The sequence below is a fragment of the Gouania willdenowi genome, chromosome 15 (assembly GCF_900634775.1).
Source record: "Gouania willdenowi chromosome 15, fGouWil2.1, whole genome shotgun sequence".
In the NCBI taxonomy this organism is placed as follows: Eukaryota; Metazoa; Chordata; class Actinopteri; order Blenniiformes; family Gobiesocidae; genus Gouania; species Gouania willdenowi.
In genome coordinates, this window is record NC_041058.1 from 8092341 (window position 1) to 8118084 (window position 25744).

At 39.1% G+C, this 25744-nt stretch overlaps 1 protein-coding gene across 2 annotated transcripts in view; it reads left to right on the forward strand.

Moving 5' to 3' along the window:
• Positions 1 to 25744, forward strand: part of sdccag8 (SHH signaling and ciliogenesis regulator sdccag8) — a 53096-nt gene that overhangs the window by 26404 nt on the left and 948 nt on the right. For both annotated transcript variants that reach the window (XM_028469192.1, XM_028469193.1), the window contains 4 exons: positions 600 to 727; positions 5144 to 5252; positions 6863 to 6994; positions 24756 to 24882. In XM_028469192.1, coding sequence (XP_028324993.1) covers positions 600 to 727; positions 5144 to 5252; positions 6863 to 6994; positions 24756 to 24882 — 496 coding nt within the window. The remainder of the gene's footprint in view (positions 1 to 599; positions 728 to 5143; positions 5253 to 6862; positions 6995 to 24755; positions 24883 to 25744) is intronic.

The window sequence follows — 25744 nt, forward strand, 5'->3', positions numbered from 1 at the left end:
AAAAAACGTAATAGAGAATAGAAAAATCGAAACAGATTGAAAAATATGAGCAAAACAGAATATAAAGATATCTATGGAGCACCTGAAGAGACTAATTTGATTTTTTCTGTACTTCTAAGCACTCTAAATATACAACAAAATGCATTTAAGGGCTAAAAAAGTGGATTTAGCATGATATGTCCCCTTTAAAATAATGAAAGAAATTTGGTTTTGAAACTAAATAACATAATAACGAAGGGTACACGGATTCATACATCATTTTCATCTATGTGCTTTCTGTCCTTTCATGCTCTAAAGATGTGCTTTACACAGACATTCAAACTCAAATTCTCATACTGACAGTTACTATTATTCATAGATATGTTGAGTAATTCTTAGATACAGTTTTAGTTAATATTTAGTAGTTGTAGATGTAAAACAAATGTGTAAGAAAAGCTCTGCTGTTTAGTGTTTTACTTTCAGAATTAAATTAAATTAAAACACACTTGTCACTCTATGTAACTTATATTATGATTATAAAATATATTTTAAATGCCAGCTATAGGTTTTCATGACTATATGCACTAATGTTGCTAAAGTGTTGTGGTGTGCTTCTACAGGCAGGAGAAAGAGAGTGAAGAACAGGCTCACCAGGAAACGTTAGCGTCTGTTTCCCTCTCAGCACAGCAGAGAGAGCAGGAACTGAGTGTGATGGTGCAGCGAACAGAGGCTCAACACCTACAGAGAGGTCAGTGAAACAAGATAAACATGTTGAACTCAAGTAGAACGCAGCTGACCACATGAGGCTGCACAGTATTCTGAACACCTATTTACTATGTTCATCTCATTTATTTAGTTGGATTTGAACTTTATTTATATTGTACCAAATACAACAAGTCATCTCATTGCACTCATCACAAACTATGAAGTTTTTTAGTGTTTAGTATAAAAAACAACAAAAAACACCAACATTTCCTTACTAAAGCTTTCAATAATTACCTCCGGCAATGAGGTCATTTTTCCACCAGTGTTTAATTGTTTGTTATCAGGAAGGGATACGGATCAATATACTGATTCTAGATCAGTTTAAAAAAATTGAACATTGATTGTATTATTTGGTAGTTCCTTCAACATTTTCCCAGCTTTTTTTGGCTGCAGCAGACCCTGGGAACATAGTTCACTGGGAAAAAAAATAAACAGCCATAAAGAAAGGATAATTAGTTCAATTAATCAACTTTACAGCTTTAATTAAATATTTTCACTGGCATTTATTTGTTTGTTTGTTTGTTTGTCTGTCAGCAGAAATACGTCAAAAGTACATAACAGATTTTGACAAAATTTGAACCAAAGACAGACCTTACGTCATTTAAATGTTGGAGGGATTTGCATCAATATACTGATTCTGGATCATGAAATTTGACTGAGATATGTCGAGTTAGTTCGTCAGTTACTCCGCCGAGTTTCATCCGGATAGAATCTGGATTGAGCATTTAATGTTGGTTTTTTGAAAAACTGGGGGTGCCCATACATTTGGATCTACTGTATCATTGTTAATGAGGATGGAAATGTCTTACAAGTCCTTAAAGTGGGAATGATACTAGTACCATGATCCGATCTCTGATCCAGATAACTGCCAATGGCAGGATAATCAGCGCTTGGCGGAGGGTTTGAACTCTCTAGCGTACTTTTCTTTTAAATGCATTTGCTTTAAGCGGAGAATTAACTTTTTACCCTTACAAAAATAATTAAATGAAGCAGCTGTTAGTCACCACACTCTGTCCTGAAATGGGAAAAGTAAAGCAGGAGGATGGCCCCTCTCCCACCCACTATGACTACATTCATAAAATACTATCTAATCAAAGGATCTAACAGCAGAATGGAGTGAAAAGAGCAGAACAGGTTCCTGAGGAGGAGAAGAGATCCATGCAGGGCGGAGAGAAAGGAGAGGTGATAGGAGCAGAGCGCAGAGACCCAGCTCATGGCTCCCTGTCTGTCAGCACAGAGCTGCTGCTGCTAACACATCTGTTACACCATCTGGATCCCCCCCTTCACCCTGCACACCCACCCTTCAACCGCTCTGCTATCTTTTTATTTACCTGTGGTTCCCTCCAACAACAGGGGAGCCTGCTGGTACGTGAACAAAGATGGAGGGTATAGAGAGAGGAACGGATGCGAGGGGGGGTTGGTAAACAAAGGGTTTCTTTCTGGCTCTTGTCGGCAGCACACATGTTGTCTAAAGAGAGCTGACATCAGAGCGCAGCAGGAAGCTGTGGATAGGGAGGGGGCGGAGGGGTGAACGTCCTTAGTAAGTCCGATCACTTCCTCTCCACATGCAAACCCAACAGACGAGCTGGATAATTAGCTTTCTTGCTCTCCAAATCCATCCCGTCCACCCGTTTGTCCTTCCATCCATCCATCCATCCACCACCCCCTCCCACTTCCTCCCACCTTTTTTTTCTCCCTGTGTTTTTTTTTTTCATGTCTCTTTTTGAGTAAATGTGTACAGAGCAGCCTCTAGATGATATCAGATATTTGTTTCTCTCTGTCCCTCCCCTCCTGCCACGCTTCCACCCTCCCTCGTTTTTCCTCTGTTTGTTTCCAGTGCCAGTTCTGCTGTGTTTCTGTGTCCCAGGGTTCTTTTTGGCCTACGCACGGCCAGACGCATTCAAAGCCTGTTCAGCTAATTAGCATTCTTCATACAACTTTTCCAGCACTGACCAAACTTTGTTGAGTGTGTGTGTGTGCGTGCGCGTGCATGCGCGTGCATTTGCTGCTGTGTGTTTTTGTGACTTTGTTTAATAACGGAATGGTACGCTGTAACATCTATTGTGTGTCTATGGCTGCCGTTTGACAACACTATTCAATGAGGGTAGATTCAAGATATATCGAGTTTTCTATTTTGGCGATATAGGAAATTACAATATCGCCTATAATTTCTTTTTATTTTGTAGCTTATTTTCTATTAAAACCTCATTTCAGGAGTTGCTACTTTTGCCGAGCCTTAAATGAAAGTAATAAAACAAGTAGTAACTCACATTTAACATTGTTATGGAGCATCAGTCATGATTATGAAACCATATTTGGTTTATCAATGTTTTTGCAGCACATATAAGATTATCCTTTGAGTGCCTCGCATAATCTACTGCCTGCACAAAAAGTCTTGAGTTACTTTTCAAAGACTACTAGTCCTTGGCGTTTTTTGGTTTTGGTTTGACTGTAACAGAATGCCTGAGCAGGTGGATCATTCCCTCAATCGAAACCGGCAGCCATTGTTATTTTAAAAGAGCAGACATATGTTGGATAGCGGAACGTGGACCGTTTCAAAGGCACGATGAAAGCCCAGTGTTGGATTGTTCAGAAAGAGGCCCCCATGAGCGAATGAGGACGTGGCAGGAAGGGTGGGAAGGAGAAAGAAAGCAATTTCAAACAGCAATTCCTCTTTTTCTGCAATCTCGCCTCTTTTTCTTTCTATTTTTTTTTCTCTTAGATTCTTTGCACACTTTATATTTACTATTCTGTCAACATGCAAATGTTGACAAAGTCATTTTTAGGACTCCATTCAAAGGCACAAATTGTACGTTTCTTCATGTCTCTTCCAGTTTATTGTTTGGCTTTGTTTGTGGGCTAAATGTTGTCCTATGATAAGGTTTTGTCATTTAGTTTCATATGCTACTACTTTTAATGGGGAAAAATACTCTCACACAATAGAATATTAAAGAAGAAGAATTTCTTCTTTGAAAGACATTATTTGCACATAGAAGTGGACCTATGATAGGTAATATTTGCAAATAGAATGAATTGCATAGTATTTTTTTGTATATGGTCGTATTTTTTTTCCTCCCTTTCCATATGAATTTAGATTGTTTACTTTGTAGATTTTTTAAAAATACAGTTTTTTAAGATGCTTTCTCATGAGTTCTCACCTTGCATCTGGAGCTGGAGTTGGGATGATTATTCTTTCTTTTTGGCTGTTTTCAAAGACTTTAATGATCTTTAAATAATTAAAGAGTAGTGTAGACCAGGGGTTTTCAACTTTGGGGTCACAGGACACTGGGAGGGGTTGCCAGATACCTTCAAGAAACAAAGAATATTTTTTGGACAATTTGAGCCCATTTTTTGCTTATTTTAACTCTTTTTCTATAACTACACCAAACTTGCCATATTTTAACCTATTTTCATCACTTTTTCTTGCCATATTTTTCCTCATTTTCATTGCGTTTTCTGCTTGTTTTCCACTTTCAAGACATTTTCAAACCTTTTGCCCCATTTTTCCCACCTAATGTCGTACACAGTGACGCAAAATGGTCACTTTTAACCTCTTTTCACCATATTTCATGCTTATTTTTTGCCAATTTAACCACATTCACCATTTGTCATACTCATTAACTGCCAGTGTAAACTAATTGATCCTACTTTTAACCCCCCTCCCCCCATTTCTGCCACTTTTAAGCCAATATTGACACTTTGAACCCATTTTACCACCTTTTCCACCATTGTTGGTCACTTCTAACTCATTTTAACTCTGATTAAAATTAGGTTTTACATCTTTAAGATGACTATATACTATGGCGCAAATAATTATAAACTTCTTGGATAACAGTGGATGTTATTCAGATAAATAAACAAACGTGGTTATCACAGATTCATTCAACAATGGAACATAATTTTGCTGACTTTATGGATGGGCTCCAAAAAGCTCTCCCCTTTATTCCCCCTTAAAAATGGCCCTGTCTCCACATGACTGTTCTTTAATGTTCATGTCTGTGTTCAACCACATTCAGATACAGTGGGAGTCCCCGGTCTCTGGCACCTTTATTTTGGTGGGTCGAGGCTAAAAATGTTAAAAACCACTCACCTAGACAATACATATAAAATAAATGAAATGATTATAACCAGTTCTAACACTTTCTTTGAACACCTTCACTCACTGCTGATGTTGAAACTGCACAAAGTTGTGGTTTCACTGAAAAAAAGGATCTTTAATGGAAGAGAAAGGCATACAGGTGTTGGTGACATGTTTGATGTGATCTTACTGATGCTGAAGGGCAGACGGTCACAAAGTGAAAGAGACTTACATGAAGTTATAGCTGTCAGCCTGTGTGGAAAACAGCAGTGGTGGTGGTTGACCTCAGGTTAATGTCGGCCTCATCCTGATGTGTTACAGTTGGAGAGTTGGACATTCTACTGAGCTCTCAGCACAAGTTGATCGGGAAGCTGAATGAAGAATGCTGCAACCTGGGGGTCAAACTGGAGGAGCTGACAGAACACAGCAGGTCAGTATTTCATCACTAGTTCTTTTGTTTACTCGATGTAAAAGCCCAGTTTGTCCTTTTCACTGTTGATTCCCTCATTGTCATCACCTCACAAAGCATCATCTATTTCTGCTGTTTGGACAGCGCTCGACATGCTGCTTTCCAGGCTGACCTGTTTTCTTGTTAACCTGATGCTACAGTAGTCACAGCAGGCCGGCACAGCTCTCCATCTGGGCTGCCTGCGTGTGTGTGTTTGTGTCCTCTCATGAGTGTGTGTTTGCATGTGCGAGAGTGACCCTGGGCCCAGTGTCCTGTCAGCTGTTGGAGCTGTGCTGCACATTAGTCACATGACAGCCCCCAATCTGGCCGTGCCAGACCGCACAGGCCTCACCAGCCACAGGACCCACACACACATACGCGGACACACACACACACACACACAAAAAACCTTCTGATAGGACACTGTGCACACGTAAATGTATGTGCGTGGTCTTTGAAGGTTGATGTTTCCTGTGCACAAATGCTGACACACGTGCCTTAAAACTCAGATTGTGTGTATTGTGTGTGTGTGTGTGTGTGCGCACACCTGTGTTTATGTGTTGTAGTTTAGCAGCAATGTGGTGTTGGTGTGTTTTGACGCCTCGGGCTGTTTGAGCTCCTGGAGTTTCAGCCTAGTGTAGCGGTTAAAGTCCTGCTGGACAACCTCAGTCAGAGCTGGGTGAGATTACAGTGGCACGGAGACAATGGAAGTTGCTGAGTGTTCAAAACCTTTTTGTTTCTTCGCATTTATCAAACTTCATCAGCTCATCGCAACTTTTCTTCTGTACTCATTTCAACATGCACAAAAGCGTAATTGTTTTTTACTGACATTATGTTGTTATTAGCATGAATAAGGTGTCATGAAGGCTGTCATTAAGTGTTGTTGGCTAAATTATGACACCTTTGGAGCTATGTTGGCATTTTTTGGGTTAGGTGGAAGGATCGAGTGGGGTTAGGTAGGGTTATGGATTAGGGTGACGAACAACACTTAATGACAGCTTTCTTTGGACTGCAATGATACCGTTAATAGATTATCTCTCTATATAAGCATCTAAACTGACTGTTGTAGATTAATGACACTAAACTAGGGATGTCCCGATAGAACTTTTTCACTCCCGATATGATAACGATATTGCAGCCTTGCGTATCGGTTGATACCGATATTGATTTGATATCAGCATGAGTTATACATACTTTTATTACTTATTTTGTAATGTGGAATGTTAGAAATATATGTTTTGTATAAATATATGTTTTTTAATGTTTGTCAAAGCTGAAAATCCACTTTCACTCAAGTATGTGGTGGTAAACAGCATCAAAGTCTTGATAGCACGTTATCCTCGTATAAACCAATATTTGCTCTTTTCTGATGAGATAGTTTTTCTGTCACCACTAGAGGGTCTTTCATAGACCAATGTGTATTTTGTGGCAATGCATGGAGGCACCTGACTTTTGCTCTATTTATATTATAGTTTCCAATGTTGTCACACTGTTTTTAATTTGTATTCGCGTACCCCCTATGACAATTTGCGTACCATACTTCGGGAACCTATTAATTAGAGTTTTTGAGTGATTTTCTGTTTGTGTTGCAGAAATGAACTCGGACACTTGACTCTAGAAAAGCTACATTTGGAGGAGGTGGTGAAAAGCCTGAGATCCCGCTGCTCTCACATGGAGGAAGAGTGTGTGCAGCATGACCGCATGCACCAACGCATGAAGGACAGGTACGTTTGCGCGCACACACACACACACACACACGAGCACGGTGTACACAGGAGATAACCTGATATAGTCACCAATGTGAGGTCTGTTTTCTGTTTTTTGTTCAAAAACAAATTACAGTCATGTATCATCTGTGATCTGTTAAATTCTCCAGTCCCACTGGTCAAAGAATATTCCACCAAAAGGAAGTTCTGGCTTCTGTCCTGTTACCTCACAAAATCACAAATCAATACCAATTCAAAGCGCTGGTGTATTATTATTAGACATACAGCTTATCATCACCCTCTCTGTGCTTCTTAGTTGTTCTTTTCAGCTGCAAAACAAAGGCTACAAACTTTCCAACAATCTTTCCTTCATCCTCTGCCTTCAGTCGTCTGCACATCTGATGTTTGCTTTGTTCAAAGAATAATTTTAATTTCTGTTGACACAATGGTTTTTGTGTCAGCAGTTTGTTTCCCCCGCTGTCAGCATGGGTGTGTGCTTTCTTAAAATTCAACTCAGAATATCACATAAGTTGATAAGAAAAACCAAAGAGACACAACACTGAGTAAATGTGGGAATGCATCAATTGTCATAAGATCGCGAAAGGTTACACCAGCAACTCAGACATTGTTATTTATTGTAATAGAAGAGGTATTTAACCTGCTTTATTTCATTTTCTGTACTGTGAGTATTGAAAATGCATTAACAAACAAAATTTCCTAAAGAAAAAAAGTAGAAACATTATTAAAATCTTCTTTTAAAAGATAAATCTTAAACTTTTAGTTAAAAAACAAAAAAGAAACTCAAGTGAGGCATCAGAAAGTTCAAAATGTTTCTGTAAACTTGACTCAGTCTTTCTTTCTCCCCCACCCCCCTTTTTTTTTTTTTACACCTGCTGTCAAACGTCAACACTACATGTAGTGCAAACTTTTTGCAACAGCTATGCACGTTTTATTATTGCAATTAAATACATACATACATTTAGGAAAACTTGAAGCTTTTTTCCTCATTCAACTCCTACTATTATTATTATTTTTATTATTATGTATTTCATTTACATCAAAGAAAAAAAACAAGGTTTTACGTCATTAGATCAAAACTTTGGATGCTAACAGGTTCAGGAAGGTTTAAAAACTCCAAGTAAAAGCAGAATAGATAAATGCATGAAATATGTTCTCAAATATTGATAACAAATGACACAAAAGTTTGTTTAAAGAAGTGAAGTTATTGATAAAACTGGATCAAAAAAGGGCTTGAAGGTATACATTACGTTCAGACATGGATCTGCTGCTACCAAAATTACTATTTTAATGAGTTTTAACAAAATGAAGTAGAGAAATTTGAACTCATTTGAATAACATAATAAAGTATAATTGCCCAATGGTTTAAGACATTTAAGGTTGTGCCAGATTTCTAGTTTTCTGCACAATGCTGCTCCAGTGTGGGCGATGGTGTGTGTGGGTGTTGTTGCCCCACTCTGCAGGTTCCCTAATGATCAGCTACACTGTCCTACACACACACACACACACACACACCCTGCTCCATCCATGACACTACATATTGTCTGCCACCCACTGGTGTTAACCTGCCAACCCAAAGTTGACAGAGTCACAGCTGTCCACTGCACGTTCCATAGAAAGAAAAACAATCAAAGTTGTCAATAAGTGTGAAGTGGGAACATTCTGTATGTTTGTGTGCATATGTCACAGTGAGATTTGTGTGTGCGTGAGCGTGCATGTGCGTGTGTGTACATGGGTTTGCTACTGCGCGCTCTCATGAGGTTTAGCCGAGCAGGAATCTGCGGCTGCCAAAAGTGGATTGGCTGGGAAGTTGGCACCTAACTTCTCTCTTCTCCCAACTGAACCACGATAATCACTTTTGGCGTTTAGCAAGTTTTATTTTCTGCTTTGACACTCGGTTTGTGGATGAATCCTCCCGATATCGAAAGAAGAAAAAGAAAAATCTCCTGAGTTCAGTCCCACGTGAGGTCACTGCAGGAGCGACAGTGGAGACGTTTATTTGCACCTGGTAGAGCACATGTGTCAAACTCAGGGGCCAAATCTGGCCCTTTGTAGCGTCCAATTCGGCCTGTAGGAATAAAAGAAAACATTATTCATTGAGTAAATTACCAACTAATTTAAATGTAGGTTTCTCAGCTTTTCCAAATACACAAATTCATTCAATATTTACCAGGGCTCACAGTTTCCCCTCACTCATATCACATAACTGCAGTCATTTTTAATCCAAATTTGTTGTAAGAACTCTCTCTCTTTTTTTTTTTTTAAAATCTTGCAATTTTACTGAAATTATTTTGAAGAATTTCCCACAATTAAATTCAAAATTGTTCACAAATTTTAAGAAAATAAAAGTGAAGATCCTTCAGGGACTGAGAATGATCACATATTGCTTGGACATGTCTGTGCCTAACATACTTCATATTAAGGATCCATCAACAATCAGCAAGGTCGATAATATCCAAAAATCGGTATTGGCCGTTTTTTCCACTGATAGCTAAGAAAAAACGTTTTTAATCTAAAACTGTTGAAAAAACCTAAATGTTTCCAAAAAAACTGCAATTTTTCTCAAATTATTCCACAGATTTCTCTAAATCAAATAAAATTTTGTTACAAAATCAAGGAAATTTAAGTGAATATCCTGCAGGAGGCCATATGATATCAGTCATGTATTGCTTTATGTATCATTTATATGTGGAAGTGCAAACTAGTGCACAATTATTTTTGAAATAACTTTTTTTTTTTTGCCTAAACTCTGCATCCCACTTGAGGTCAAAGTGTTCCAAATTTGGCCCCTGAACTAACGTGAGTTTGACACCCCTGTGTAGACCATGTATGTGTGTGTGTCTGAAAATGCTTTTATTGGGTTTAGAGGCGGTTTGAGAATGTTTTTTTCATGAGGACCTAAAATGCAAAAGTGTATAGGATTTGTTGAGTTACGTTACAAAATGCAGTGTTTTACTGTACGGTTAATATTCCATAATCTTTCCTTGTAGTTGTAGTTAAACTCAGTCATTTGTGGTTTGCTATTTTTGTTTCCTATATGGAGTATATGTTATTGGGTCCCTGCTGGCTCAGCGGGCGCCCCTGCCGCTCCGCTCAGGGTTTAAGGTGTAACGTGTTAACAAGCTGGTGCAAGTGGGTTCAATATCTAGAGCCCCGCCCCCTTCCCATCGGCCTGCAATCTGTGCCGCGAAGAGCAGCAACAGCGCACCACGCACAAAACATTTGGAAAATCAGCTTGATTTATTTTTACACCGGCGAGCTGATTGCCAAACGACACAGGGGTTTTTTAGCACGCAATGTTTTCCCTGCACCATTTAATTATTTATTTCACTGAGTCTGTGCCGTTGGTTTGTTTTTAGAGATGATTAGACAGCGGTGGGTTAGAGAGGTGGATGTAATGACAGCCAGAACATTTAAAACACAAGTTTGAGAACTTAAATGAGCATTTTGAACAAAAAAACCACACGTTTTTTCCTTTTTCTTTTACTTTTCACAGTGTTTTTTTTAATGTTTTGCATGATATATTTAAAAAAAAAAAAAAAAAAGCAACAGAAAGAAGTGATGTTTGAGGTTGTATCTGTAAGGCTGTAAAGGAATTTCAATTTTTTAAAGTTTCAAGGACTATCTGTAAAAGTAACAAACACAGCAACTAGAGTCAGAAACATCTCAAAGGACATTTTATAATCAGAAACAGACAGAATATTCAATTATGAATGTGTATTTAAAGTTTATAATTAATGGAGGAAAATCTTCTTTTTCTTTTCACCGTTTGTTTTTTTTTTTACTTTATAAAGAGCTGCCACTGAAGTTCAAGTTCAAGCTATTAACCCAATTTTTTCTCTGACTTTGTCTTGCATGACATAATTAAAAAAAAAAAAAAAATCAACAAACAGAAGTGATGTTCGAGGATGTAAGGCTGTAAAGGAATTTAAATTTTTGAAAGTTTCAAAGACTGTATCTGTAAAAGTAACAAACACCTCATGTAGTTTCTACTGAGTCATAATAAATGTCTCAAATTACCTTTTTAATCAGACAGCCAAATATTCAGAAATGTATGTGTATTTATTGAAGTTTAAAATTAATGGAGGATACAAATGTTTTTTTTTTCTTTTACTTTTCATCATTTATTTTTAAAAAACTTTATAAAGAGCTACCACTAAAGTTCAAGCTATTATCTCGTTTTTTTCTCTGTGACTTTGCCCTGCTTGATATATTTTTAAAAAGCAACAGATAGAAGTGATTTTAATGTTGTAAAGCAGGGGTGTCAAACTCATCTTAGTTCAAGGGCCAAATACGGAGCAGTTTGATCACAAGTGGGCCGCAGATTTTAGGCGGGAAAATTAACAATTTCAACATTAATGCATCCAAGTTTGCACTTCCAGTTATAAATTAGACAGAAAGTCTGGTAGGCATCAACAGTATCTAAGCAATAAGTGACAGATACTTAAATGTCCTTTGATTTTTTTTGACCAATTTGTATTTTATTTTGTAAAATAATTTGAGAAAAATTGCAGGATCTTAGAAAAATTTAAAGTTCTTTCAACAACGATTTACAACTAAGTTATTTGGTAACTTAGTTTTCTCTGTCATTTTCACTTTCTCCTAAGCGTTGAATCGGATTCTCTGAACGGCTGGATTGAGTTTGACAATGAGTTTGTTGTAAAGAAAGTTAAAATATTTTAAACTTTCAAGGACTGTATCAGTGAAAGTAACAAACACGGCACCTCATGTGGTTTCAAATGACATTTTATATTGGGACATTTATGAATATTCAAATATGAATGTGTATTTAAAGTTTACAATTATTGGATGAAACAAATGTGGTGAGAACTATTAAAATGTTTTTTATTTCCTGGCTGTGGATGAGCTTGATTTCCCTCCATTTAGCCCCTCGTCTCTTTTTCCTTCTCCTTTGCTCTATGCTCATCTCTCCTCTGCTTTCTGTACCAAACACACCACGCAACCTTTTCTCACCCCGCAGCTGCTCGCAGGCTGTTTCTCCAATTATCACAAGGCATGTACACACTTAGGTCACATCCACAGACACTCACGAACGCACACGTAGGACAGAGCAACATAACGCCGACACTTGTTTAAGCACACGTAGTGACAGCCGTGTGTGTTTTATCAGCCTGGGTGTTTTAATGTACTCTATAGGTGTGTGTGTGTGTGTTTATGTGAGCACGCAGCTCACCGTGCAGCTCTTTAAGGCGCGTAGCGGCGTACACGCAGATGTGCCTGTAGATCCACAGGCTTCACAGGGCCATATGGCCTCCGCCAAGGAAGATGGTGTGTGCGTCTGGAGGAGAGCAGAGGGAGAGATGGAGCGAAGGATGGAGGAGGGATACAGGGCCATGTGCGGCATGAGCTGTGCAAGCAGTTGTTGAAGCCCGTATGTGTGTGTGTTTGTGAGCTTTTTTGCTTGCACCAGAGGCTCCAGGAGATCAGTTAATGGAACAAATGGTCGCGGTGGGCCCAAGTAGAAGGAACAGGCTTGCTGCTACCACGGGCGGACAGCGAGCCTGAGGCGAGGGCTGCTTCATCTGGGCTCCTGCCATACACACAACCTCACACACACACCCCCCTCACACACACACACACACTTTCAAACACACAGTATGCTGCCATGCCCCAGAAGCAAAAGGACGCTCCTCACAAAACTTTTCATTTGCAAATAAGGTTGGCAGCGGCTGGGGTAGAAGAAAACAGGACAGATTTTTGTGTGTGTGCGTGCGTGTGAATCTGTGTGTGTGTTAGTGAGCAGGATCTTAGAGGCATTAGGAAATAGAAGACTGATAAAAGAGTGAGATGTGGAGAAATTGGGGACGAGGACAAAGATGAAGGCTCAGTGTGGGGTGCAGCGTCTGCTCACTTTACTCTCACATTAACATCAGTGCTGTCGCATTTTTTTTTTTAACAGACCTCAGATAGATACACAGTTGTTGTTTTCACACATTATAAAAATGTGTTTGTTTTACCACAAAACAGCAGCCTTTTCACTTCCAGCGTTTGAAAATCACAACCAGGGAATGGAAAACTCTTGGGAAAACAGCGGCTTAGTTAGAGATTTTTGTCTGAATAAATGAAACCTTAACATTTCATTTTAAAGAGAAGAGAAGAGAAAAAGAATTTGCTGGCATTATTACACGGAAGTCAAGGAAATGTCAAAAGCGATCAGCAGACACCTCTGAAGAAGACTGGCAGTTGACAGTCGAAACATGACCGGAGATCAAAGTAAATTTCCTGAAAAACGTTTGTCTGAATAAATGAAACCTCAACATATTATTTGAAAAATTATACAAAACAACTTCTTGGAATTATTACTCGGAAAATAAGGAAACATCAAAGCGATCACCAGACGCCTCTGAAGAAGACTGGCAGTTGACAGTGGAAACGTGTCAGGAGATCAAAGGCAATTTCCTGAAAAACGTTTGTCTGAATAAATGAAACCATAACATATCATTTTAAAAAGAAGACAAAAAGAAGTTGCTGGAATTATTACATGGAAGTCAAGGAAACGACAAAGCGATCAGCAGACGCCTCTGAAGAAGACTGGCAGCCGACAGTCGAAACATGTCAGGAGATCAAAGTATTGTATAAATGAAACCATAACTTATCATTTGGAAAAGGAGACAAAAACAACTTGCTGGAATTATTATTTATGGATCATTGGATAAGAAAGTGGTAAATACACGATAGAGGAAGGAAAAAGTGTTTCTCAAAGGCAATAGTGAGGAAACTTTAGCTATTTTCTCTCGTTCTTTTATATCCTTACCTCTGGGTGGCGCCGATGTTTTGTCCTTCCCCTCCTTTTATCTCCTTCTTTCCTTATTATTCCCGTCTCTGTGTTGCCCAGCTGGCTTTTGCAGCCGGGAGCAACCGCAGGGCGGCCTGCTGAAAGAGCATTGTCAAACGGTGGCTTTACAGTTCTGTCACACAAACACACACACAGAGGCACACACACACACACACACAGACGCACAGATTTGCAGCTCAGATGTCGAGCCGTAGCCAGAGGCTTGCAAGCTGGAGCGTTAACTGTGTGAAGCGTCACATCTCGAGCTGGAGTCAGTGACACCAACGCGACTTCACATAACTACTAAGGAGGAGAGCGGCGCACAAACAGCTGCCCCCCTTTTTCTTTTTGAACACGTTTTAAAAGTAACATCAGCAAGAAAAACGCTTTAATACCAGGCTTGTGTGGAGTCAGCAGGCCTCACGGCACAGACACTCTGACATTGAAGAGGTGCTGTATGTATGTACAGTAGCAGCCTGCAGCAGCAGCACCAACACCTCTGCTGCTCAAACAACCAGGAAATGAAAGCACAGACAACTCGTGGACTCGTCCACAGCTGTTTAGGGCTTCGTCAGATCCCGCCACGTCCCAGAACCTCTCCAACAGTGCTTCAATAAAACAGGTCGCCAACAGCATTGGATTTGATGCCTTTTGATCTTTGTGCGAGTTGATGTTTATCTGGGCTGCTTGGGACAAAAACAGAGGAGAAACATCTAAAATGTTAAACGGCACAAAGCTCCTGGACTCTGAGCTCGTAACCATTCATCTGCCCAAAGAGCAGAAAACTGATTATTTAATGTCAGCATCATTTATTTTTTAAAACTGTCCTCTGATGATCTGACTATGATTTATTTAAACAGGAAAGGCACAAATTCATGCATATCCTTTGTGATATGAAGCCTGTTTGTGCAGCTTTGTTTGAACCTTGAACAAAAGCAAAGGGCCACCAGTGTGAGAGGAATAAATCAACAATGCGCATATATATACGTGGTGACATTGGGCTGATGGAAAAATTAGGCTGATTCTTATTTTTTGTTTGTTTTAAAAGCTAGTTTTGGACGTTTTCAGGACAACCTTGTTTTACTGTTGATTTTTAAATATTTTTCGAAGACTTTTCGAAGAAGTGTCGTTTGTTTGCTTTGACTGCATGTTTTTATCCTGCATTTAGAAACTTAGAAACTCTTCGCATTAGTACATTTTCAGTTATTATTACAGACATTGTCTTAAGCGTAGATTTCTATTTGTTTTTATTATTAGAAAACTGTCAACGTACATGCTCAATTTGAACAATTTTTCCCCCAAAATGTTTTTTTAAAAGTGTCTTAAATTGTAATTAATACATTTTAGAATAAAATTAAATGTCCACTGATGAAATGACAAAAAGCATGCATTTCTAACATAAATATACAGTCTGAAATGCTTTTGACTTAGACTATTAGTACATAGTTTACTTTGCAGGTCAGAGCGATTTAAATGATGGAGAAGAATAAAGAAATAAAAAGATTGATTTCTTAGTTCACGTGATTTTTTAATTTGATAGTAGATGTTTGGAGATCTCCCACCGACACACTGGAATAAAAGAGCAGCTCTGAATAAATGCTAAGAGCAACAAAAAAAAGAAAAAAAAGTTCCACAGTTCAATGTGTAACAGTATTTAAAATATAAGATGTTTATTTAAAAAAAAAAAAAAAGAGGACCATAAATAAGTTGTGACACATTTTAGATTCGAGGCAGATAATATCTTATATTTATCATAGTTATCAGACGGCTGCTAATCGTGAGTGTTTTTTAATCTGGAGTTTTAAAAAAAATGTGTGAAATATCCTGTACGCTTACAGTGAGACAAGTATGTGGAATTTTTTTTAAAATGACAGGTGGCACTTCTAATAAAAATAAAAAAGTGAAATCCAGTAACAGTGAGGGAATGTGAGTCGGACGCTCGGCATCACTGACTGTTGTTAATGCATGTGTCATGTGCACGTTCACAGCGGCAACAACTGGCCTAACACACACACATACTAAGTTGACATGTTAAAAGCAGGAAAAAGTAGTGTGAGATTCTGTCAGTTTCTAAAAGTAAATGACTACAAACCTGCTGCTCTCATTGAATATTCCTGCTCTGCTGCCGTCAATCACTATCAGAGAACTGTTCTAGAGAAAATCCAAAGGTAAATTGATGATGACCAGGATGAAAATACAGGCTGATCTGTGTTGTTTTAATACAACAGAGGAGCTGAAGTTCTGGGAAAAAAGAAAAAAAAGTGCCAGAAATCCACAGTTTGCGGCACACAATATATCATATTAGGAGTGTAAGAAAAAAATTATTCAGCGACACATCTCAATTTTTCACCGTGCGATTATCGTATCAATCCAAAAAATGTTGAAATATATGTTTTTAATGTTTTTTTATGATAAAAAAAACCATTTAATTGCGCTAACATATGCATAGCATGTGTTAGCCCGGTCACTCGGTGTCAGTGAACCACATCAGACCTACTTCACTACTCAATGCATTTTAGCTGGGAAGTTGATTGTAATTTGACAGTTTGATTAACATACCATTTGATATTGGTGCTTGAATTACAGTTAGTTACCATTTACTTGTTCTCGCAGGTTAAAAAAAAAATGAAATAAATTGTATTTAATTCCATTTTGTACTTGTAAAGGAGAAATTTGTAATTGTATATCATATTGTTTAGTATCATATCGTATCGCCAGATTCATGGCATTGCACACCCCTATATCACATGTTATCGATGGTAGATGTATTGAAAATAATAGATATTACACTTTGATTTTAAAACGATTTAGGTTTATGTCATTCCTGCTCACATTTATCTTCACTCTCTGTTTTTCTAGACACTCCACAGCTTGTTTTCCAGGTATTTTATGAAGTCAGGCCCAGTGCAGCTATTGTCATCTCACACACTCACACGAGGCTTCCTGAATGACTGATCTTAACGCTGCTTCCCGAGCGTCAGTGTTTGTCTAACATGACGTTTGCACGTTCCCTTTGGACCGTGCCTTCAGGACTCATGCTTCCACCTGTAAATAAGCATGCAAACACACACACAGCAGAGTTTAGACACTAGCTGTGGGCTATGACTGATGTATGCCGCAGAGTGGTAGCTGTGTGTTGTAATTAATCTCCTCCGCTGCAGCAGCCATTAGAGAGTGCAGTGGTTGGAGGTGCACACTCTGAGTGGAGTTTGATTATTGGGCCGTCAGGGGAAATTACTGCAAACTGCCTCACAGCATAACTCGCATTTATCCTCCTGTCTGCTCCAGAAGACACACACACTCACCACTGGGATGTTTCCTTCAGTAAATGTTGCCATCCAGCAGGTGGTGTCCTTTTACCAGGTCAGTCAGGGACCCGTTCACTCCACGGGACTCAGGGGAATATTGAGAGCCCCTGCAAATATTGTATAGTTGGTCATTTACTCAAACATGTTTGGTTTCTTTGAATCAGATGCTCTTAAAGCAGGGGTGTCCACCTCATTTTAGTTCAGGGGCCAAATACTGACCACTTTGATCTCAAGTGGGCCACTGATTTTAGGGGGGGGGGCAATGTGACCATTATTTTGCCCTAATTTTCAATATCTGTTCAATTCACTTCAAAAATTCTTGATTTTGTTATTTATTTTTTGTGTAATTTAGTGGAATTGTAATAAAAAATGACTGCATTCACGTGATATGAGCAAAGAAAAATTGCAAGCCCCAATAGATATCTACAACTGGATTATTTGGTCATTTACACAATAATTTATGTTTTCTCTCATTTTTACTTTATCCTGCTTGCCAAATTGCAAGCTGGGCCTTCAGTTTGACATGTGTTTGAACACATCTAGTGGGACACTTTTCCATCCCTTCTCCTGCACACACAGCATCCATCATCTCAGCTGAAAACTGTCGTCATTGTTCTCTGAGCACAGATCGTTGTCATCCTAAACATCATTTAATCCATTCATGATCCTACTATCGGTTACCTGGTGAATCCAAGCTTTGCTCTGACCAAGGCTACCCAGCTGTGCATGTGTGTGTGTGTCTGGATTAGTGCATGCCACTGGCTGAGCATTAAGATTGTATTAAGCCCTAATTAATGTGTGTGCCAGCTGATAGAGGCCAGTTATTGGATTTGCTGCTTTGTCCGCTGGTTGGAGAGCACTTAATCTCACACACATACACACAGTTGCCGTTGTAAGTTCCCTTTAATATGCATTGCCATGCATGGTTTCTCAAACGTATTGGATCCAGGACCCCCTCACAGTCATCACATAAATTATGCCATTTGTAGTCCTAAATCTACATCTAATTGTGAAGCAGCCCTTACTAGCCCTAGCACTGAATTACAAGGCTAGACAGAACAGTTCACTAATGTAGACTTGACAACTGTTGGTTTCTAGTTGTACTGCAGGAGTTACAAGTTTCAAAAAGGTATAAATCTCAATCGCCATATATGTTCCAAAATTCACGTGTACTGAGACAGCCAATAGAGTGTACCGGTTCCATGACACGTCATGGAAAATTAGTATGTAGTGCATTCATAAAGATATGAGAGAAACACATGGATGGTGGGTGCACTAGTCATACTCAACCACCCCTCGATGCATTGAATCCTGGGACTGGTTTCAAGCTAAAAATAAAACATCCTCTTTTCAAAACAAAAGCATCTATTCTTGTCGTCCATTAGTTTTTTAACACTGTAAATAGGGCTCTTGTTTTGAAGTTATCCGGAAGTTTTGTCAGCAGCACAATGGCGGCTCTCCGGAATCTCCGAAATGTTAGAATGAAATGTGTATAAGTGAGTTTTATGGATCAAATGACCACATGTTGATATTCTTCTTGGTCACTTTTTCGCTTAAGATGTTTTCTGAACTTTCAAAGGTGGAGAATCAACAGATATTTAGCCTCGGTGTGCTTCAGGTTTTTGTTGTCATAGGTTCCAAATGCATTTTGGGAAACTTGGAAATATACTGTACTTCAGTGGGAATGGTCGTCATCCTAATTATACTTATTGTATTTGGTATAGTTCTGTAGTATAGCATTTTGAACACAGCCTGTGTCTTTGTTCGGGCAGCGAGAAGACACACACACACACACACACACACAGTGTGTAAATGTTGGGTGGATTAGTGCGTGCGTGCGTGCGTGCGTGTGTGTGTGTGTGTGTAAGGCCAGAGGTTGGCAGATCTTTGGGCAGACAAACCAAAGTGTGTGTTGTTGTGTGTGTATGTGCAGGGTCAGAGCTTTTACTTACTGCATTACATAAGCCTCCAGCTTACAAACTGCATCCGCTTTAAACATCTCAGGCCACGACCCGGCCTGCTGATTTACTGACTGCTCCAACAGACTGTTGGCTTCTTCACCGACGGCTGCACAGCTGTTCCTTTATCTCTGTAGTTTAAAAATAATAATCATAATATTTGGCCACATTTGATTCATTAAAAATGCATTATTTAGTGTCGCAAACTTTATATGAAAACACATTTTAGTATGTTGATTTTATAGCAGAAGTATTACTTTTTCCTCCCCCATTGTTTAATGCTTTTATTTTTTCTTTGAGTTTTCTTTTTTTAAATCTCTTCTGTGTTTCTTGAATTTGTGTCCTCGCAATGTTATCGCAAAACTTCTTACTCAAATATGCTTTGCCCCGATCCATCGTGATTACTCACTCTAATATGTAACTGATGTATCAACTTTTTTACCGCATGGAGTAAGGGTGCCGAAACAGTTGATATGAAATATATTGCCATATTTCATTGCACAATTATCATATCGATCCAAAAAAATGTACAAACTGATTTTTGTAATCATGTTCTTTTACGAAAAACAAAATCTGACAATACGATCCAGTTCATGATTTGCATGTCACAATACGATATATATCCCGACACGAAATACATTGCAATATATTGCGTTATCAATTATTAGTATTATAAATTACACCGTGACATGTACAAAATAGTACAATTTATTTCATTTTTTTAAACTTGCAAGAATACGTGAATGGATATTAACTGCAATTCAAATAACAATATCAAAAACAAGTGTTATGTTTATCAATTTTTCAAAATAACAGAAAATATGCAACGCTGCAATAAAATTATGCAAAATCACTCTAAAAAAACACAAAACTATGGAAACATACCCAAAACAACAGAAAAAATACATAAAAATGACCCACAAAACACATTATCCCAACAAAAATACCCATAATGAAAGATAATTATACAAAACGACAACAAAAATACACAAAAATAACTACCAAAACACAATATGACAACATAATTACTGACAAAATACACACAATGACTCGTTAAAATCCAAAATTTTTTTGGATCGATACGTTAATCGCACGGTGAAATATTGCGATATGTATCGGCAGATACTTTGGATATCGGCTTTCGAAAAACCCTAAATATCAGTTTAGGTATTGGCCTAAAAAATCCCTTGGGTCAGTATTTGATATGGCAATGGACTTTGTTTTTTATTTAAAAAGTAAAACATAGACAATACATTTACAGACTGTGCCTAAAAATACACAAACAAAGCTTTCCACCGTCCCTCATCCTAAAGTCAGCAGAAGCGACCCTCGTCGAAGTCCGAACAAACTGAGATGTTCTGCTTGATATTTTTTTTTGTGTGTTTCTGCTGGTGTTGGCAGGATGTGCATGGACTGTGAGTGAGCACAGGTTCACTTCACAGTCTGAATAAATAGGTGATTAAATCCTGTGCACAGTGTCGCGTCTCCCTCTACCAGCACACACACTGGAAGAACTCCTGTTGGCTGCCGATGCTGCTGCTCCTGCTTCACAAACCCTGATTGGGATCCATCACCGGGGCCAGTCTTACAGCACCAAATCTGCCGTACACTCACCCAATGTTGTGAAACATTTGGTGTCTCACCGTGTATCAATATCAGAGGTTGTGATTGGATGGAGGGGGTTTTTGGCGTTCTCTCAGCGTGACTCAGATTAGTTTGGTGGTGTGGAGCCAGTCCACACTTTTCTGAACGCCTCCTTCATCAAACATGTACAGCTTCAGAACAACAGGCTCTGTCTCTGACCTTTACTTTGTGTGTGTGTGTGTGCGTGTGCGCGTGTGTGCGTGTGTGTGTGGGGAAAGTGAAAGTGAGAGCTGATATCTGCTACATTTGGTGCGCGGCCCATGGGTAAATGTGCCTCCAACAGCAGGAGCTCTGTGTGCTGTGTGTGGTGGTGTTGTGGAGTGACGTGGCGATGCCCTGCTGTGTGATGCTGTAGTGCTGTGATGGCGTGGGAGGGAGACGCAGGGGGGGGGGGGGAAGGGTGGGGAGTGGCTGCTCAGGACAGCTTGGGAGCCGTCTGCAGGAACACCAGGCAGGGAGCGAGTCATCGTACTCCACCTCCCCCCCCCGATCGACAATAATCAGAGACCGGACAGTTTCCAGGTCTGAGAATAATCTCTGTCATGAAGGTGGAAAGCAGCAGGAGTGTAAAGAGTACTGATACAGTATATCCTACTCAAGTAGAAGTACTATTATTTGATTGAACTCAAGTACAATTAAAAAGTTGGGGTTGAATGACTTCATACTTTTAAAAGTCGACTTTATGTGCATAATAGTTGAGTCGACGTCGACTAGTCGATGACGTCACCAAGAGCCGAAGCCGAGCCGAGTGCCACACGCTGTTGTGCCAAAATCTGTGACCCGAAAAAATCTGTGACCACAGGTGGCGACAGTTCCAACCCCTGCGGCTTCTCGGTGGACATTTACTCCCCCTTAAACGCGTTTGTAATCCAGTCTGCATTTACTTCACCCACCGGAGCGTCATGTTTAAGGGGGAGTAAATAGCTCCTTAATAGCTACAAAGAGGTTTACGCAGTTGACGTAGCACTCTTCTTCTCTACCGCCGAGAAGCTGCAGCGGTCACAGACTTTGGCACAACACCGCCAGCCCTGGGACATGCTATAGAAGCTAATTAAACCCAGAAACACTGCTGCTTTGCCTACCGTGAGTTTACGGTAACTGTTAAGCCCCGAGGCTTCCTCAGAGCCGGGCGTTTAGACTTTGTTTGGGCTGTTTTTATGGTAGCTTCAGCTTCCTTCACTAGAGCCCATGGAGTGATTGCCCTCTGTGGCATTTTTGCTATTGGCTATAAGATCATGTGACGTTTTGGGACCATTTGGCGTCTCAATCATTGTTAGCCCTGCCCCTTTTATAAAAAGTAGCACCTGTGGGCTCTACAATCTGTGGCGAGTAGGTTGGATTGAGAGAATAGTGAATAGAAAGGTATATTGAGTAATGAGTAGATAGTTAGCATAGCATAAATTGTTCATTGGAGGTTTTATAGCATAGACTGGGCGTGTCTTAACTGCATCAGGAGCCCCGCCCATAATCAAGGCATTTTTTTTTTAAATTTCCCTCCTAGTGGCAGGTCAGGAGAAAGCAGGGGTTTAGTTACTCATTTATTTTCCACAAAAAATACTATTTTAAATAAATAACTAATAATTAAATTCAAAATAAAATACATTCTCAGGCTCTAAGTATAGCTACATTTATGAACTTTAAAACTGAGAAAATAACCCGCATTCAATGCTGTTTTGGCGCGGTGCATTCAAGATTAAAAATCTTTAATATCTTGTCCACAGTAAGGAAACATGTTTCCATGTACAAATCTCACTTTGCTGTTCACACTGGATGCCACAAAGATTAAAAACAAAGAAATGTATAATTATTTAATAATTATAATAATTTAAAAAGTAATAAAGATATATATATATACACACAGACACAATGCAGAAAAGATAGAAAAATGTAATATAAAGTGTAAGGCATTAGGTTTAATCTGATTGGTCGGCGATGATGTGAAGCATTTGATTGTTGTCCGTAAAATTACAAAAAAATTAAATGACCAATGTCCATTGATCGTTTTAAAACAAAAAAAAATATACAATTTACTCAGTAACATTGGCTGTATAAATTAATGACTTTCCTTCTTTTAAAATGTTTAACAGTACACGTACCCATAAAAGCAACTTAATTACAGTAATGTGAGTACTTGTAATCCATTACTTTCACCTCTGGAAAACAGAGGCCTAAGCAGAAGTGATGATGACGATGGAGCTGAGGAAGAGGAAGAGTGAAGGAGGGAGGTAGCAGATTGTAGAACAGAGTCGGGATGTTCGCTTCGCCCGTCTGTCACACACAGGCAGCCCTGCTACTGCCAACATGACCAGCAGGGCGGGGGCATCTGTGCCCTCCACCCCCTCCGCCCCAAGCATAACCTCCTTCTCCTCCTCCTCCTCCTCGTCCTCCTCCTCCTCCTCCTCGTCCTCCTGTGTCTTCCACATATTTTTTATTCATTGTTCGGTTCTAACATTTTCCACTTGATTCAATACTTTCATATTTAAATGACTGCTTTCCTGGTTCAGATAAATCCTAAAACTAACTAAACAGTTTTTCTAATAATTTCCTGCCATTTTTACATATGTGCAAAAACTATTCTTTTGGCTAAATTTGGTCTGCAGACCACGAGTTTAACACACCGGCTCATTCATTTAAATAATCTTTCTGTCACAGGCTGCTTTTAAACTCTCAAGATATTTTATGGTGATTATTTGATTGATTTACTTAGCAACATATGGTGGTGCCCATACATTCAACCTATAGTATCATTGTTAATGGCAATATAAATTTCTTCCAAGCCTTTGAAGTGTAAATAATCATGGTGCCATCATGATCAGGATCTGCCAATATCTGACAAAGATCTCTTTGCATTCTCAGGACTCTTGTTTACAAAAATTTTGGGGAAATGACACGACTAAACTTGCCGACTTGCCTAAAAACGTGTGATTTTAAGAAATCAATCCAGTAATCATGTGATAATTTCCCCCTTACAACCATTCTCTGACTCTTGACTTTAGAAAAGTTTGTCCATAGACATTCAGTGTAAAATATTCCTCCTGCTGGAAAATCACAAAAACCAGTGAAAAGATTCCAAATCTGAGATTCAATTCAATTAAACTTTATTTGTAGAGCGCAAATTACAACAAACTCATCTCTATGCGCGTATGAAAATATAAAATTCATAATAAGAAAGAAAAAACCCAACAAGATCCACATGAACAAGCATTTAGCGACATCGGGAAGAAACAACATCCTTTTAACAGGAAGAAATCTCCAGCAGAACCAGGTTCAGAGGTGGCAGCCATCTGCTTTGACTGGTTGGGGTTAGTGGACAAAAGGACCAATAGAACAGGATAGAGAGATAGAACATCAGAGTGTCTCAGACTAGTTGAGCTGTGAACCACAGATCAGGAACTGCCATCATCAGCTTCACAACACCATGAAACAGAGCAGAGAGAGAAGAATGAGGAGAAGGCACTGACTGCAGAAAAACATGATACACTATTATCAAGTCAGCCTGCCTTGTCCACTCCCAGTGGACTAGTCAACATTTATCATAAAGGTGACCAATCTCTTCCTGTTTAATGGGAAGCTAACAGCGACTCCAAGGTCTGTAAATGTGACCATTTACAGACGAGCCCATGTCCGCTCTAGTGGTTATGTTATGTTATGATTCAGTCCTGCGTGTTTTTTTTTCTTGTTCTGTCTTTGTTTTCACCCAAATTATGCACAGATAAAGCTGTCAGTTTTTCTTCTCCTGGGTGGTGTCCTTGTCTGCACTCAGTGAAACTTTCTCACTGCCATTGTGTGTCTACACACACACACACACACACACACACACACACACACACACACACACACACACACACACACACACACACACACACACACACGGCTGATTGTTTAATCAACACAAAGTCCAGTGATATTAGCAGCTCTCTTTCAATATTTACATTTGGTTTTGTATCAGCCAGGAGGGTTTGTTCCACTCGCACACTTTCAATCGAGTGTGCGTGTGTGCGTGTGTGCGTGTGTGCGTGCGTGTGTGCGTGTGTGCGTGTGTGTGTGTGTGTCAGGCTGCAGCAGTTGGACCGTCACTGTCAGAGCAGTTCCCAGCAGGTGTGTGAGCTGCTGGCCAAACAGAACCAGCTGATGAAGGAGAGAAATGCACTCAGCGAGGAGATGCAAAATCTACTTTCAAAGGTACACACACACACACGCACACGCACACACAGGAGTGAGTGAGTGTGACTCACTGCTCTGTTACTAATATAATTTGTAGTTGTGTTATTTGTACTCAGGAAGATGTTCTTGTTATCCTGCAAAAAGAAATAATTGCTGAGACGTTCATGCCTTTATCACTGATGACATGCTGTTTATAAATATACAGTATATATATATATATATATATATATATATATATACAGTATATATATATATATATATATGTGTGTGTGTATACACACACTACCGGTCAAAAGTTTTAGAACGCCACACTTTTTCCAGTTTTTTACTGAAAAGCATTCAGTTTATTGTGTCATTGCACTGTGAAATGAAAGCATAGAACAAATAAGCAATTTGAGTTGAAAAATAAATCATCAAATCAATTTTTAGACCAAAATGTATTCTAAATTTTTCACTCATCAAAGTAGCCACTTTTGGCAGATATAACAGCTGAACACACTCGTGGCATTCATTCAAGGAAAGTTGGAACACCTGTAGGAATTAGTAGCACCAGCTTTCAAGGCTGATTCAACCTTCATTGCAGTTTTAAATTTTTAAGGCAAGTCAACTTTATTTGTATAGCGCAAGACCACTCAATGTGCTTTATTTGATAACACATTAAAATCAGTTAAAATCATCAACAAACACATTACATCAACAACATGATTAAAAATCTCCCTCTCAATCATAAAGAGGAAAAAAAGTGCCTTTAACTTTGATATAAAAATGTTCACGTGATGCTGACTTCAGGTAGTTTGTTCCACTTCTTTGCAGCATAACAACTAAATGCAGCATCACCATGTTTACTGTGAGCTCTGGGCTCCACTATCTGACCTGTGTC